The sequence below is a fragment of the Diabrotica undecimpunctata genome, chromosome 6 (assembly GCF_040954645.1).
Source record: "Diabrotica undecimpunctata isolate CICGRU chromosome 6, icDiaUnde3, whole genome shotgun sequence".
NCBI lineage: Eukaryota > Metazoa > Arthropoda > Insecta > Coleoptera > Chrysomelidae > Diabrotica > Diabrotica undecimpunctata.
The window spans coordinates 57498608-57517554 of NC_092808.1; the positions used below are offsets into that span (position 1 = coordinate 57498608).

Here is an 18947-nt window from a genome sequence, read left to right on the forward strand (position 1 = left end):
ATTCCAGAGGATCCGCTAATGCTTACCAAAATTAGAACCATATATATTTACACATCAACGAAATTCAAACTATTGAGGATAGATAACATTCCCTTAGACATAAACCCAACTCCATAAACTCTCTTAGAAAGAAGAACACCTAGAGACAATTAACTTAAAATCATGGAACTATAACCATAAATCATAGAACTGCGACCATTTTTGGATAACTCCTGTATATATCTTTATTAATACTCTGCCTTTATATATGTTACAGGTATAAAACAAGTGATAAGGAAACAAATTCCAGCAAGCGAAACTTCAGAAGAAGCTAATGTTCGTCCCTCACAAAACTTCTTCAGAAGATGGAGTAGTCATAGTATAATAACCACTAGAATCCATTTTATTCGATCACGCGAATTCAATAAGAAGTTACCATTTTTCAGCACCGAACATTCTAGAACTTTGCAACATCAATTGCGACATATTAGAACAGCAAATTTCTGGTGTTTAAAAAAGTGTTTTTTAAAAGAAAATAAGCATCTTGGTCGTACCTTGTCCCAATGAGTCTACGAGTTATAGCATTTCTCCCTATAGAATTAAAAAAAAGAGTAGAATTGTGAAACAATTATAAAGTTGTATTAAGGATTCCACAGCTCAAATGATTCCAGAAAACTGAAATCATTTGAGCTGTGGGTGTACAGAAGAATTCTGAAAATATCATGGACAGAACACGTCACAAACAAAGAGATTCTGGGAAGGATGAACAAAGAAATAGAAATTTTTTAATTCAATAAAAACAAGAAAGTTAGAATATCTCGGACATATTACACGTGGAGAGAAATACACGTTGTTCCAACTGATTATGCAGGGAAAGATCCAAGGAAAGAGAAGCATAGGGAGACGTAGAATGTCATGGCTGCGCAACCTAAGAGAATGGTACGGATGTACATCAAATGAACTTTTCAGAGCAGCCGTCTCAAAAGTCCGAATAGCTGTGATGATTGTCGACCTCCGCCGCGGAGATGGCACTTGAAGAAGAAGATTAAGGATTCGACCTGATCACCACACAAATCGTCAAAAAATTCCATAGGAAAGCAGTTTGTATAACCATGATTTTTCCTGTACCTGGAAACTTGCTCTAATTTGTTTTTTTATTTTTTTTTTATTTTTCACTTGGTAGAAGTTTCTGATTTGTTTATTCTTACAATATTTTTTTATATAGCTAGATTTCTGGTTCAACAACAATATTTGTTCCTTCCCTATATCCATCTTACCACCCGCCTTTTTCAGCATCTGGTTCATTATTTTCTATTTTGTTTATATTGTTTATTTTGACTTTATTTCAATCATCAACTGCTCTCTCTCAATCATACTAGTCTGCTTGATTTTTTGTATATTTCTTGGTAATACGAAGTCGGCTACTTCTAATATTTTTTCTTGGATCTGTTCCCATCTGTTTTCAATATTCCCTTCCGTCATTTGGCTTATAAATTTTTCTTTTACCTTTTGGCTGAATTGTTTTTTATATTTTTTTTTTCGTAATAATACACCGTCATATCTTATGTCTTTTTTAGAGTTAATTTTATTATTTGTTGGCATTTGTTAGTTCATTTTAACTATGACCAAGAAGTGGTCACAGGTAAAATGGTAATTGTTCCGAACATTTTGCTTTTTTGTAACTAGTTGTAACATTTTCTTAAGCTTTCCTGTATTATCGTTTCATTTTCATCATTCACTGAAATACTGCGTTGCTCTTGGTTTCAAGACTACCAATGGCGATCATTATTTTCTAAACGTTCCTTAATTTCAAATTCACATTCAAATTATTTGCAGTAAGGTTGGTAGCATCTTTAATTTCTTCATTATCTTGTTCTTGAGATTTTCATACAAGATTTTTATCTTGTCCTTCATTCTTATTAACCTATCTCTTCCTTTTTCTATCTCCAGTGGATGATTCTTCACTTTCAACTAGGCTTGTTTTTTTTCTACTAGACAGATTGTTTGGTCTAACAAATAAATATACAAGCTTTTGTCCTTATTGTCCTTTTACTGCAAAAGTCACGAAAACTTGTATTATTTCGTACTAAAGTCGCTTCAAACGCTCAGGGCTTTTATCACAATAATTGTTTGTATGGTTCAACCTTATATAATTTTGATAAATTTTCGACTATATTCGCAATTTATCATATACGTGCTCGCACTCAACAGTGTACACTCGTAGAGTAGTTACGATAAGACTGCTGTACATATTTTATGGTTAGAACCAAAAGGTACCAAGATAAACCTAATCTACTCAAGACAGCACAGAGCTGGTTTGTTACTTAACAGAAATTTTACTACTACAATATATTATATTCTGTCATTTCCATTAGCTAAAAATACTTAGCTTACAGTAGCTAAGCGACTAAAAGAATATTGAATGGGGCCTGTAAAATATGAACAGCTGCTATACAAAACGATGTGGTTCATTTTTATTATACGTATCTGGCATTAGAAAAAAATTATAGATCACTAGTTCTTAAGCTAGCTTTGAATTGCATAGATGATGTAACTGAATGAGTAACTGGGGTACTTAGTGGAAACCAAGGAATTTAAAACGAACAAGGAGTCCATTATATTTATTGCTGAGTCAGTGGTAGATTGTGTTACACAAGTCAAAGCTTCGTAGAGTGTAATAGCTGCAGCACTAAATATAGAAAATTTGTTATCTAGTTTAAACTTATAATCAACGTTTTTGGATGGAATAAAAAAACACATCCTAAATCATTCGATATTTCTTATTTAATTGTTTAAAATTTACTTGAGCTCTAATGCTTTATATTTATTTTCTTACTGTTTTTTTATTCTAATTTAATGGTATCGGGACTGAGGTGATTACATAACTACATAATATACATAAGTATACTTACTTTAAGCGTCATGTGTCCTAAATCATATTCTTTATTATAAAGGTCTTCAATTGTACTACGATATTTGCTGGTGTAAGTATTTGTTAAAAACCTCTTAATAATGGAACTTTTACCTACTCCAGGACCGCCCAAGATTACTAGGCGGATCCTTTCGTAATCAGACATGGTTGTTCCGTTGTTATTCATTCACTGTAAATAAAAAACACATAATAATCGTCATAGTTTACAATTTATTTTAAATTTAAAATAACTGTTTAATTAATCAAATTATACGTGATATATTCCTGCACTAACGTAAATACTACCCAAATGACATTAAATAAAATTATATTTTGGAAATTCTCAAAACTAACCATATTGCTTATATAGTATGTCCTTGATACAATGTTTGAGAAAGACAACTGCAGGCTATACTGAAACCGCACTGTGCTCACAAACCAATAAGTGGCACAAAATAGCCGGAATCTTATACTAGATACTAAAGTAACTAAACAAACAAGGCTACAACAACTTGCGTGTTAAATAGATACCAAAGTATAGCGATGTAGAAATATCAATTAGAAGACCATGGGGAATATAAAAATAATAAAGCAGCTCCTGCTTTTCGACATAATTCGACTTTTTGTTGTGAAATTTCGCTTGTAGTTTTTGAGTTTTGAGTTATACTTTGGAACCCTTGCTGACAGCAAAAAACACGTCTGTCTTTTTTTATTCAATTTATTGAACTCTTCTGAATCACTGATGGCACGGTTGCTACGTTAACTTTAATTACGCTGGTGCCTGAACAGTGTCTAATCCACTACTTGTGTTAAGTCTAAGAGTTTTCTAGAGAATAACAAACGTCTTTGTCTTGGTAAGTATGCAAAAAAGTTACTGTTTGCAGGGTCCAGATCCATCAAAAACTTTTTAGTAATTAGTGCAGTATATCAGGTCTCCTTTTTTTCCTCTTTATAGAGGGGGTGTCTGGAATCTTCAAAAGATATCTCAGTCCAGAACGCCGTCTGATTGACCTTAGTGCAGGATTCGTTCTTCGTACTCTTGGCGATAGTTCCCGAGGTTATTTAAAATGCCCTCTCGTCGCCCAGTCTGCACCAAACGCCTACCTGCTAAACCAGATCCTCCTCTGTCATCTAGCGATCCAGAAGCGGAATGACCGTTGTAAGGCCGGCATCACTTCCGAAGCACTACCTTCATTCATTCACTCTCAATGCATCCACATCCACACTCTATTCATCACCAAGGAGGCTCCCTTTGTCTCGTTCCAGGTAGCGCGTAGAAGACCCTGATTGCTCCTAGTACCGCATCATTCACAGACGGGCATTTCCTCCTTCCCACAGTCTGATTTACGCATTCTAACTCATACAGTCTGACCCAATTTTCTAGCTTCAACTTCTAGCATCTTTCACTCTTACCTTTGCCGTTTGTCCAGCTGTCTTTCTTCCTCTTCTTTTTTCTTGATCACTGCACGGTTATAGTTGTGTATATTAGTCTAACCTGATTTATTTTCAATCATTCTCTCAACCATTCACCAGCAAGGAAGCTCCCTGTCTCGTTCCAGGTAGCGCATAGAAGACCCTCATCGCTCCTAGTAAGGCGTCATTCCCAGACGGGCATTTCTTCCTTCCCCACAGTCTGACTCACGTATTCTAACTCATACAGTCTGACCCACTTTTCTAGCTTCAACTTCCAGCATCTTTCACTCTTACCTTTGCGGTTGGTCCAGCTGTCTTTCTTCTTCTTCTTTTTTTTTGATCACCCCACGGATATAGTTGTGTATGTTAGTACAACCTGATTTATTTTTAATTATTCTCTTAATCATTTCTCTCACTGTAACAAAATTCACACCTGTCTCTCTCTCCATTTTGTTCCTTTCTACTATCTATCTGCTTCAATCTAACATCGTATGTGTTACAGTGTCCAAGTATCCACAGTATAGGCATTCATCTGTGTCAGCCTTTCCGAACCTAGAGAGGTAGGCCCTAAAAGAATCGTGTCCTGTGAGCACCTGCGCCAGGAAATAATCCAGTCGCCTGTGGCCACAGTCCATCCAATCTCTGTTCGGGATCAGCATTTTCGTCCACTGTGCCACATCCTTCGTATTGTCCCATTCTTCTTGCAATCTTTCAATTGATATTTTCCTTTCCTGTCTTCCCTCGGCTACAGTCAGGTTTGCTCTTCTCTTATAGAGCTCTTTCCTTTCCACCGCCAAAACTTGCAACGAAACATATCCAGTGACATTCCACAAGGCTGCCGCAGACACAGTCCTGTAGGCGCATGCCGCTCGCAACAGACCTGTCCACTTGTGTCATGAGCCTCCTATCGGCCGTTATCTTTACCGCCTAGCTCCAGACTGGTGCCGTGTAGAGGACGATCGACTGTACAACACCGTGTAAAACCCTGCTCCTTTAGGATTTGGGTCCCCCAATGTTAGGCATCACCCTCCCCAACGCAGCCGCACTATTCGCAGCCTTTGGGATCCGCACATGCTTCCCGCATTTTCCATTTTGTAGTAATGTTACTCCTAGGTACTTTACTTGTTTCTTGGGTGTTAGACATGCTCCCGCACATTATATTTCAACACTTTGCCTGTTCCTTTTCTCCTTCAGAATGATGGCTTCGTTTTTCTCTGCCGTAAGTTTCAGTCCATGCTGCGTTATCCGTTTCTTTACGACGCGGCCTGCGTTCAGAACCTGTATTTGAGATCTGGTTCATCCTGGGCCACTACAAGTAGAGCGAGGTCATCCGCGAAGGCGAAGAGGGTTGTACCCTCTCCGTATTCACAGTGCATAACCCCGTCATATGTCAGGTTCCATAGCGTCGGGCCCAAGAAAGATCCCTGGGGTACCCCGGCCGTCACGCCCACGATTGTGCCCTTTTCCACCATAATCCTTTTCTCGGACAGATACTCCACCACCACATTCATCAGGTAACCAGAACATTGTCTCTCCTCCATTGCCTTCATTACCTCGTTCCACTGCAGCGTATTGAATGCATTCTTAACATCAAACAACAGCAGGGCCGCCCAGCGATAATCCTTCCCTCCGTTGCGCAATGCTTCGAGTACACTAATGATTGCATCAATCGTGCTTTCCCTTTACAAAAACCAAATTGCCTCCGAGATAAACCACCTAACCTTTCAATCATGTCGTCTATGCGTACTCGCAACATCCTTTTATACAGCTTACTAATGCATGGAAGAAGACAGATGGGGCGATACTTTTCCCTAGCCTTGGGGAGCAGTATTAACCTCGATGTCCTCCAAGGCTCAGGAAAGGTTTGTGCTTCCAGCAGTGCATTCATGTGTTACAGAAGCCACGTAGGCTCCGCTCGTCTTAGACCCTTCACCGCCTCAGGTGATATCTGAGCCAGTCCGGGGGACCTACGCGTCCTGAGTGAACCCAATGCCCCGACAAGTTCATCCATGGTGCAGGGTACAGCCCACTCAGCTCCTTCATCCCTCTATACACCATGCCATCTGCCTTCCGGAAAGAGTTCTCGTGTTACCTCAAGCTTCTTGTCCATAGGCATTTCGTAAGGAAGATACGCGTGGAACTTCTTCATTACGATCTTGTATCTCTGATATATATATATATATATATATATATATATATATATATATATATATATATATATATATATATATATATATATATATATATATATATATATATATATCATATCACCTAGTTCTCATTAACACAAACAGAGCAAACAAAAAGCTTAATGATTTTGTTTCCCTGAGTATCTGGAATTTTAAAAATCTTCCAATTAAGACCCACAAGGCTTAATTTCTTAAATGTCTTCTACTTTTGCATTATAACTGTGGATGGGCTTTTGCCTGTCTGGCTGGGTCCTTCCATTTAGACCTCTCTTTCTCTTTTCCTCTATTATCTTATATTTTTAGTGTTCAGGTCATCTTCCAGGTTATCCAATCATCTTGTTCGGAGTCTTCCTTTTTTTGTCTTCCTATCGGCTACATTGTAATATTTTTTTTGTTGATTTTATATTTTCTTGTATCTGGACAAGTCCCAGCTATGACAGTCTCCGATTTTTAATAAATCTTACAATATCGTGCCCTTTATTTAGTTTATTATTCTCGTCATTTCTCCTGATTCTGTATGTGTCGTCTTTCTCTTGCACTGGGTCGTATACTTTTCTCAGTATCTCTATGTCGAATATCTTGAGTTGCGCTTCTTTTTCTACAATTTTTAAAATGTATACAAAGTGATAAAAAAACTGAACACCTACATATAATTATCGTGATAATAATATCGTAGTAATAATAATATCGATTTTAATAATTTTTCGTATACACATACAGTGCCCCTTATTTGTAAACTGATTAAAATTTCAGCTTAATTTGTCAAATTACTACAGAAGCTGTTTAATAATGTGTTGAGAATCCGCAATTTCTTAATATACTCATTGACACATTTGGGTCTGACTCTGATGAAGTGGTCGATATTCTGTTGGGGTATCCGATTCCAGATACGAATTTCAGATACGTAGGTGAAGCTTACGGCTTCACGAAACCCGACAATACCTTGTCAAACTTACTTAGCTGGGACACCCGGCGAATTCTACGCACTGTGGATATTTTAGCAATAAAAAAGGCTTCTCAATCAGCTACACGAAATTTAAAATTTAACGACGTAAATTTACGAAAACTGAATATCACGTAACATTTCGCGCGGCCACCATAAAACCTTAACAGACACACCTAAAAGTTTTATCACTTGTTTTTCATGGTAAGATTTATAAGCTGATACAAAAAAATTATGAATTCTAATATACATACGTAGGTGTTTACCTTTTTTGTCACTCCGGAGTATATTATTTTATTATTAATAAATGAATAAACTAGATTTACTTATATACCTCGATACTTGTTGTAAATCTTAGATAACTGGAAAACTTTTTTGAATTACCAACATTACATGTATCAAGGCGGTAATTAATTTGCAGCTGACGAAGCCTATAGTAGACACATCCGAGGTAGGGCGCGGCGACCAATTTTTGGCGGTTGGTGTACTGAATATACCACAGCTCATAGTTAACAGTTAAATAAGTTTAAGAAAATAAATAAACTTTACTTGATACTTTTGTTTAAGGAAAAATTATACATCTTCTTTTTGTCAATATGTTACGTTTTGCACTGATTGAGGCATTTTTAAGTAAACATAAGTGTTTATTGACTTAGCAATGTAGATGATTTATCATACGTTCCATAATAAATTATAAATTATTTTAAAAGTTATAAAATGTGGTAAGTGGTTATATAATATGTGTATGTATGTACAAAACTGGAACAATCGTAAATAATTATCAGACAAAGAGAAGAAAATACACAAGAAAAATTGAAATAAGGAACCTTAATATATAAAAAACCTCAACAGAGAGAAGGAATTCAGAGCATTCTATGAGAAAGTTAACATCAACAGAAAAGAATTTAAGGCAACCAAGAGAAAAGAATTCAAGGCAAAGAAGTCATAATGACGACCTATTAACAACAAGGAAAGATGTACTGAATAGATGGGTAAAATACTTTAACCAGGCACTTTATATATAGGAAGAAGAAGAAAACCTGGAAGACAAAAGAGATGAGGTAAGGTGAATAGACAAGAGGAAAGAGGAACTGCCAAAGATTCTTGAAGTTAAAGATGCAATTTAAAAACTAGCCAGAAACAAATCGCCCAGAATAGATAATCTGCCAGCTGAACTACACTCATGGACAAAAATATCGAATATTTTGGAATTTTCTAATTTTCGTTTTTTCAAAATAAATTCTGATCAATCAAGCCGTTTATTGTAAAATAGAGTTTATTTTAACTATGTTTAATGAACAATTTTAAGTTTTTATGCGGAGAAAATTGCAAAAAAAATAAATGTTTAATATATTTTATGATAAGGTTATTTTACTCTAAACTTAAATGATAATTTAAATTGCTTAAACAAGTCGTTTCAACTGAAAGAAGTGCATGATCAGTAACGAGTATTCCTCCTCTAGCTCTTATTACTGCTTGCATCTTTCTCAGCATGCTTGCAAGTAAATTTTGGTCATATCCTTGGGAAATTGCATTCCATTCATCCTGTGCAGCAAGCCGAAGCTGCTCTATCGTATTTGGAAGGGGATTTCTTTGTCGTATGCTGCGTGTTAGGTGATCTCACATGTGCTCTATTGGATTTAAATCCAGGCTAAACGGTGGCCAATCCAATCTTCGAATTTGAAACTCATCAAGATAATTACTCACTATGGCAGCATCATGTGGTCGAGCATTATCATGCATTAACGTGAATCTTTCATATTCAATGTAACCAACACATAACAAAACATGATCTTACAGGATGTTTTAAATGTAAGAATCACCAGTCATCCATCCAGTCACTTTCACCAGTGCGGTACGTACCTCTCTACTAATACCTTCCCAAAGAATTATGCCATCAACTTCAAAACTAACAGTCTGGGCGAGACTGCAGCTGGCGAATCGTTCTCCAACTCTTCTGTACAGGTATATTTGACCATCTGACTTCCATAATAGGATTCTGGTCTCATCAGTGAAAAGAACGTTTTTCCATTTGTCGATATTCCACTAAATATGTGTTCTTGCAAATTCCAAACGACGAGCTTTTATGATTTTGTAGGAGACGTAGAACTTTGGCGGAGCGTCTGGCCTTTAAGTATGCTTCTTTTGATCTTCGTCTAACTGTTTCTGAACTCACATTAACTTGTCTAACATTTAATAGCTCATTTCTGAGGTGCATCGATGACAATGATCGATTTCGTGTAGAATTAAGAACCAAAAAACGGTCATCAATTGTGGTTGTGCACCTAGGGCGTCCTTGACCAGGCCTTCGTACAAAATTTCCTGTTTCGCGGTACCTGTTTAGAGTATTCAAAACTATAGATTCAGTTCTGCCGAGACGATACATTTTTGTGCATATCTTTTCCTCGTACACAATTACAATATGTGCTACTTGGGCTTCATCGCAGTGTCGAATTGATGGGATACTTGTTTTAAACTTAGTTAAATTAAGATAATATTTAATTAAACTTAATAAATTAAACTAAAAATAACCGAATTAGTATGATTTTTCCTTTACGTGAAGAAGGTTTTTTATGATGAAATGTACGAATAACACTAACCACTGAATAAACGTCAAAATAAACATCAAAATATCTCAAAACGTTGAGTACATCAGCCTACTATATGAGTATTATCAGTAATCTAAAATTATTTTGAAATAATAGTGACTACAAAAAAAATTGGAAAATTCCAAAATATTCGATATTTTTGTCCATGAGTCTATATAAATAAGGCGACCACAATACCATAATGACACAACAGCAGTTCATAAAAGAAATGTAGACACAGAAATCTCTTCCCAATGATTAAAATATTGGAATACTTTGCACCATAAACCAAAAGGAGATATATTTAAATACTCTAACCACAGAAATACGCTTCTAAATGCAGCATATAAAATATTGTTCACAGTACTATGTCACTGTATGGCTTCATACGCAGAATAATTAGTAGGAAAATACTAGGCTGGTTTCAGAGGTGGTAAATCGACAATTCATCAGATTGCAAGCCTAAGAAAAATTTTAGAAAAAAACACTGGAATATGGCATAGATACTCATCACATATTTATAAACTACTAATCAGCCTACTACTTTGAGAATAGAAGAGAATAGTTCAAAGCAATGAAAGAGCTAGAAATACAAGAAAACGAATTCAGGAGGAACTGTCAAAACCTTTTAAAACAAATACCTGGCTGCGCCAGGGAGACCCTTTCTCATGTATACTGTTTAATCTGGTCATGGAAAAAGTAATACGTGTATAAAAAACCACAACCATTAGTTCAATATATAATATATCAGTGCAAATCGTTGCCTATGCTGATGATATCAATATTGTTCGAAGAATGGAAAACGCGGCACAAGATGCGTATGTAGCATTAAAAGATTCAGCTACAAAAATAGGTTTAATAATAAACACCAACAAAACGAAGTACATGAAAATAAGCACGCAACCACAAATCCTATAAACATCTGTTATAAATCCTGTTATATTTGGTTACCTGGGAGTGCTCCTTAGCACTAAAAATAATACTACCGCAGAGGTAAACTGCTCCTTCATAAATCCACAATTATATCGAAAAATACAAAAAAAACTGGTGGAGCGGTGAATGAGAATGGAGCGTGAAAAATACGATACAATTTCAAACTTTTTTAGGGTTTAGGGTTTTAAAGCTAGAATGATGATTATGTATATACAGTAATGTAATGTAAATACAAATATCAAGATAAAAATGCAGTCAAATAAAACCAAATCAATAAAAACAAACCAATGACTAGATTAAGGTTGTATGTCACCAACATTTTTTAATATATTATTATGACCATATTTTTAGACCTTAATTTAAAATTTCAATAACTATGTTTATTAAAGTTTATAGTTTTATCTAGTAACCTCTAATCTCGAACTGGTATTAAACTTGAACTGATATTAAATTACCTACCTACATCAAAATTACTTTACCCATAGCAGAATATAAAATTTGACAGATCAAACTTCTCAGGTTTATACACTTATTATACCATTCTTATTCTTACTATTTTCAAGATTCCATTCTTGTATTAAACATATTTCTATGTGAAGTATATTTTCATATCATATGAAGTGGATATAAGTAACTATTTCAAACTGTATGCCCTCTTTAAATGTATATTTGAATGGTAAAAAGCCCAAAAACCTTAAGATATTTTTTACTTAAGTTAAATAAATACTAAAACAAAATATAGTAATTATTGCAACTAGTACAGAACAATTAGTTTTTACCTTGTATAGCTTGAGCCTTGTACTAAAGTTGTTCACACCAATTGTGAGAAAATATTGGCATGGTTCGGACATCTAACCCGGATGGACAATAATAGACAAGTAAAAAGAGTGTGGGACGCCAAACCAATAGGGAAGAACAGAAGAGAAAGACCCATTGAAGAATGGAACAGATGGCATCCAATAGGAAGGAATGGAGGAAGTTCGTTAAGAGCTAGGACACCTCAGAAGACTGTCAAATATTGTAATTTAATGAATTGTATTTTAAACGGCCCAACACCGAAAGGTACAAATGGGTCTACTGATTAAGTAAAGTAAAGTAAAGTATTTTTACACCTTAATTTATAATTTCAATAACTATTTTTAATGAAGTTTATAGTTTTATCTAGTAACCTCGAATCTCAAACTGGTATTAAACTCGAACAGGTATTAAATTACCTACTTACATCAAAGTTACTTTACCCATAGCAGAATATAAAATTTGACAGATAAAACTTCTCAGGTTAATACACTTATTATACTATTCTTATTCTTACTATTTTCAAGATTTCATTCTTGTATTAAACATATTTCTATGTGAAGTATATTTTCGTATATTATGAAGTGGATATAAGTAACTATTTCAAGCTGTATGCCCTCTTAAAATGTATATTTGAATGGTAAAAAGCCCAAAAACCTTAAGATATTTTTTACTTAAGTCAAATATATACTAAAACAAAATATAGTAATTATTGCAACTAGTACAGAACAATTAGTTTTTACCTTGTATAGCTTGAGCCTTGTACTAAAGTTGTTCACACCAAATGTGAGAAAATATTGGTGTCGACGACAACCCATTTTGTATTTGAACGGTCCGCCACTGCAGCCCAGCCAGCCAGCTAGTCGGTACAGACGACAGATGACAGAATGACATTCCATCACCAGCCGTTGAGAAGCATAGAACTATTTGTTATTGTTTTCATATTTTTGTGCAAATTCATAAATAAATGCAGTATTTTAGACTATTAATTAATTTCAATGAATACAGTCCACTACAACAATAAACATTGGTCCATTCGACCCGATATTTGTGATAAAATCAGTGCTAAAAGTGATTCACAGTTAACGGTCAAGTGAAAGAACACGTGGGATTGCCGAACAATATACAGCCAAAAATACCGGTGAGTTCCCATCTGATTCCTATACCTATTTATACTGTTTTTGTTTGTGTAAGTTGCATAAAACTATTTACAATCTATATATCTATTTAAATTCAATTCGAATCTATTTGATTAATAAACAATGTCGGACGAACACTTAAAAAGATTAATTAGAAAACGTGCTGGTCATAAAGCTTCATTTACAATTTTCTCCAAATTTTTAGAGTCTATTAAATGCAAATTAGAATTACATGATGTTGAAAAAATCGAACTAAGCGACAGAATAAATAAACTAGAAAATACATTTTTAGAAATTAAAATTATCCAATCAGAAATAGAAGAATTGGCAGACGATCCCGAAGCAGACGATCCCGAACCACACTTTGTGATAAGGGAAGAACTTGAAAACAATTTTTATTCACTATCGGCTAATGCCAAAGCATTGTTAAATAAATTCATTTCAGATATTGATCTTCTCAACGCAGTCTTCAAAAAATAGTCTGGAGGGAAAGTCCTTCAGATCCATTACAACATTTTGCTTTAAATACGGTTACTTATGGCCAAGCATCAGCTAGTTTTCTTGCTATCCGATGCCTTTTCGAGTTAGCTAACGAATGCCAATTGTCGCAACCAGAAATCGCGAAGATATTACGTCAGGATTTCTACGTAGATGACTTGTTAACCGGTGCGGATACTATTGCTGAAGCTTCGAACATTTGCCGTGAAGTCTCACGTATTTTACTTACAGGTTGTTTTCCACTCAGAAAATGGATTTCAAATGACCCAAGAGTTTTAGAAAGGGTAAATAATCAAGATGATTCCTTTGGAATTCTAAACCTCTCTAAAGATGGAGTCACAAAAACTTTAGGACTTATTTGGTCATCCCAACGCGATTCACTATTATACAATGTACAATATAACAATTACAAGGAAACTTGTACCAAAAGAGATGTTCTTTCTTTAATTGCAAGAATATACGATCCACTAGGCTTAGTAGGTCCTTGTATCATACTTGCGAAGATTCTAATGCAAAGGCTATGGACTGAAAAACTGAATTGGGATGAAAAATTAAGCGGTTCATCACTAAATACTTGGAATAGATTGAAAAATGATCTTGCCAATCTGAAACAATTAAGTATACCACGTCATGCAGTGTGCAATAATGCTAAAGATATAGAAATACACGGTTTTTCGGACGCATCACAACAAGCCTACGGTGCTTGTATCTATTTAAGAAGTACTGATGACAAGGGAAATATCTCGGTTAAAATTCTATGTGCTAAATCAAAGGTTGCCCCTATCAAAACTCTAAGCATTCCACGCCTAGAGCTTTGCGCAGCTGTATTACTTTCACGTCTTTTAACTAAGGTAATTGAATCCATTAATATAGACCTCAATAAATGTTATTTATGGTCAGATTCCACAATAACCCTTGCTTGGATCAATACTTCTCCTAACAATCTTCAAACCTTCGTAGCTAACAGAGTCTCCGAAATTCAGGTCTTAACAAAGTCCTATACATGGAAGTATGTACCCACACAAGATAATCCTGCAGACCATCTATCAAGGGGATTATCTCCTTCTCAAATACTAAATTCTTCACTATGGTGGGACGGTCCGTCATGGTTGTCTTTAAGGGAAGAATTTTGGCCCCTTTTAAATCCAAAGGTAGACATTCTACCCGAAATAAAATCTCAAACTATTCTCAATTTTGTTTCCTATTCTCAGCAAGAACAATGGTTTCCATTCAAGGCCTTTTCACAATATTCGCGTTTACTGCGCGCATTTGCATACATCCTTAGATTTAAAAATAATTTATTAACACCCAAAATTCTTAGAGAGTGTGGCTCTCTAACATTAACCAATATTAATGACGCTCGTCGTTATTTATTGAAGATCATACAACTACACTCTTTTCGCGAAGAGTATAATCAGCTGTCAAAACAAAAAAGCGTTAGTTCCAACAGCAAGCTCTTCTCTTTAAACCCATTTATTGACCAGGATGGTTTAATACGTGTTGGTGGTCGCTTGGCTAACTCGGATTTTCTATATGACAAAAAACATCCCATTGTCTTGGATTCAAAACATCATTTCACGATATTATTTTTCCGTCATGAACACCTGCGTCTATATCATGCAGGCCCTCAGCTGCTTCTATCTACTATTCGGGAGACATATTGGCCTATATCAGGCAGAAACCTATCTAGGTTGACTGTTAAACAATGTACTACTTGTTTACGATTTAATCCTAAACCTATACAACCAATCATGGGTGATTTACCACGTGACCGATTACTATACACATTTCCCTTTGCCATCACTGGTATTGACTACGCCGGTCCGTTTTTGTATAAAAATAAGGGCAGAGGTGCCAAATTAAATAAATTCTATATTTCATTATTCATATGTTTTGCTACAAAGGCGATTCATCTTGAGCTCGTAACCGATTTGAGCACTCAAACATTCATGCTTGCCTTGCGCCGCTTTATCGCTCGTAGAGGAAAGCCAGCCAAATTGTACTCAGATAATGGTAGAAACTTCGTAGGTGCCATGTCTGAACTTAAAAGATTTTTAAAAATTAACAATGCACACATACAAGATTCATGTACACATGAGGGTATTGAATGGCATTTAATTCCGCCATATTCTCCACATTTCGGGGGACTCTGGGAATCCGGAGTAAAATCTTGTAAATTTCACTTAAAACGTTCACTTAAAAATACAAATCCTACATTTGAGGAGTTTGCAACAATACTATCACAAATAGAAGCAGTACTCAACTCCAGACCTTTGTGTCCTATTAGTCCTGATCCTAATGATTTAACACCACTCTGTCCCGCTCATTTCCTCATCGGTAGAATGCCAACGCTAGCTCCAGAACCAGATCTACTCCAAGAGATTCCACAACGACTCAATAGATTTCAACGCATCCAACAAATTTTCCAAAGTTTCTGGAAGATATGGTCTTCCGAATACGTCGTCGAGCTACAGAGACGTTCTAAGTGGCAAATATCCAAGGGAGAATTAGTAGAAGGAACTTTAGTCCTTATCAAAGATGACTGTCTGCCACCAGCAAAGTGGAAACTAGGCAGAATAACTCACATACATGACGGATCGCAGAATACCGCTAGAGTTGCAAAAATAAAGACTCAAGAAGGTATCATCACGAGGTCATTCTCCAAAATATGTCCTCTCCTTCCATTAAATTGAAAGATTCAGGATCTTTCAAGGCCGGGAGTATGTCGACGACAACCCATTTTGTATTTGAACGGTCCGCCACTGCACCCCAGCCAGCCAGCTAGTCGGTACAGTCGACAGATGACAGAATGACATTCCATCACCAGCCGTTGAGAAGCATAGAACTATTTGTTATTGTTTTCATATTTTTGTGCAAATTCATAAATAAATGCAGTATTTTAGACTATTAATTAATTTCAATGAATACAGTCCACTACAACAATAAACAATTGGCATCTCTTTGTTTTGGTTTAGAAGTGGTTTCGGTACAAGGGAGGCGTTATTTAGCATTCAAGTTCTTATACAGATATGTCGAGATATAAGTGTTGATATATAGCTAAGCCTGCTTTGTCGACTACGAGAAAGTATTTGATACCACGAGAGCATTGATTTGTTAGCAAACAATTAGTATATTGACTGATGTAGGTCTGGATGGACAGGGCATTTAAATTATAGCCGGTTTGTACTGGAATCGGACAGCTGACATTAGAATTTAATATAAGACATCTAAAGAAATTCTTATTATGCAGGAAGTTCGACAAGGCTGTATGCTATTTTCGGAGAATCTATAGAAGGTAGAACAGAAGGTATAATTACCAAAGGAGTAGTCATCATTAACTGAAGATATATTGATGACACAGTTTTGTAGGCAAAGCATAAATATATTTACAGACACTTAGATTATACTAAACAAATGGGTTTAAAAGTAAAAACAAACAAAACCAAATGGACCAAACAAAAATTTAGCTAACAACTTAAGTGATATTGGGATAGATAAAGAAAAAGTGGACAGTTACATAAATATTTAGGGTTTTAGTAAATTAAAAATATGGCTTATTTTAGGAAAGTAGAAGCAGAACAGAGCAGGTTAAAACATTATTTATGAAGATGCAAAATGAATTAACCCACAGAGCGTTGAAAAGAATTTCCTTTAAAATACGTTTATTACAATATTATATCTTTAGCATTTTATTCTATGGAATAGAAGCATGTACTCCCACTTAAACAACAATATGTAAAAGAATTAAGGCTTTCAAGAAGTGGGCTTAACGCATACCTAATGTTGTATGTAAATAAATAATAAATCAGTGATAAATCATACCACCTACATTTCAGGTACACTTCAGATGTAGAATTAGCAGAAAAGTAAAGGAGAATCAACCGTGAAAAGCAATTCTAGATCTGGAAAAGTGGAACTATTTGATACTCAAAATAAATATGAAAAAGAAATAAAGAACAAGCTGACTAAAGAACACTAAAAAATTAGTGGAACCTAATAGCTACAACCACATTAACTGCAGCAAAATCAATGCTAGGAACTAAAGAAAGGAAAGATGACCAACGGTTTAATAATGAGTTTAAGGCGGCAATTTAAATACACATCTTTATAAAGATTTTATAATTTATATTTTCATGTGATATTACAATTGAAGTATTTAACTCAAAGTTTTCTTTTTGTATTTTATAGATAGGGGGTCGAAAACTGAAAATGTGGGCATTCGTCTTCCGGTGAACTACGTCGAATAAAAGAGATAAGGGAAGCGCAAGTTGTAATCCAAGTTCATTTTTAAGTGATTGCACTATGAGTATAGTCAGTATAGAAGGGCACACTCTTTAAAGGTATAATACGTCTGCAAATAGATATTCTTTGATGAAATACGTAGAAATACGTAAAGGATGGGTTATTTACTTTGAAGTAACAATTTCGTCAATTATCTTGATGTAATCAAATAGCACTACGTCTGGAATATCGTTTATAACAATGACCTGATACTGGTACATGATGTTGCTGTTACATATTTTGTCTGTGTGGTTTTGGTTATTACAGCAAAGCTAGGTTAAGCTGTTTGAGTTGATTATGCTATATGTCGAAATTTAAAATTTTGGATAGCAAAATTTTAAACAAAGGGGAAACCGGACCTGATTCCAAACAACAAAGTGTTTAATTTCAGCACCGATATATTCGCAATTTTACACTAGTATTTTCACCACAGTAAATTATTAAAAGTGATATAGCTGTTTAATAAAGTTAGTATTGTACACAACAACAATTAAAATCAGAACCGTACTTGAATATGATGACATTATATGTCATATGATGAATATGACAATTAAAACAAAGTGTTTAAGTAAAATTAAGTGATGAATAATAATTTATTAACAATGGAAATTCTTACCACTTCTCAAAGTAATGCAATGTACTGTAATGTTGCATCTCAACGAACTAGTCTAAAATTTCCACTAAAAAAACAAGCCATCATTTTCAGTTCATCCTACCTACCTATACCTACTAAACGACGGTTCTCTAACAAGATTCAATATATCTCCGGGAACATTTTCCGCCATTGATCTCACCATATGTGAATCTCTGTTGCTCACCCAATTCAATTAGGTAGCACTAAAAGATTTATATAGTAGCGACCACTTCCCAATCTTAATAGAACATACCGCTAATTTAAACACAAACACAATACCAACTCAAAAATGGAACCTAAAAAAGGCAAATTGGATTGAATTTGAGAAAATTGTATCAGACAGAATGAATCAGATTAAAATTTCAGACTTCATTGATGACACACTCACGTGCTTTAATCAGCTTATACTTGATACTGCTAATGTAGCCATAGGAAAATCTCAACTTAAAAAAAAACACAAACCAGTTCCCTGGTGGAATACACAATGTGAGGTCGCTATTAAATTAAGTAAGACAATTTGGAACCGATACAAAAAGTACAAAAGTATTGATCTATTAACAGAGTACAAAAAACGTAGAGCTGAAGCCATAAGAATAAAAAAAAGCAAACAAAAATCATGGCAGAAATACATATCTAGCATAAAC

At 35.1% G+C, this 18947-nt stretch overlaps 1 protein-coding gene across 2 annotated transcripts in view; it reads right to left on the reverse strand.

The window, feature by feature from the left end:
• The window catches only part of LOC140442663 (GTP-binding protein Di-Ras2), a 1562201-nt gene that overhangs the window by 89401 nt on the left and 1453853 nt on the right, over positions 1 to 18947 (reverse strand). For both annotated transcript variants that reach the window (XM_072533657.1, XM_072533658.1), the window contains one exon: positions 2892 to 3080. In XM_072533657.1, the coding sequence (XP_072389758.1) occupies positions 2892 to 3077 (186 nt within the window). In that variant the 5' untranslated portion in view covers positions 3078 to 3080. The remainder of the gene's footprint in view (positions 1 to 2891; positions 3081 to 18947) is intronic.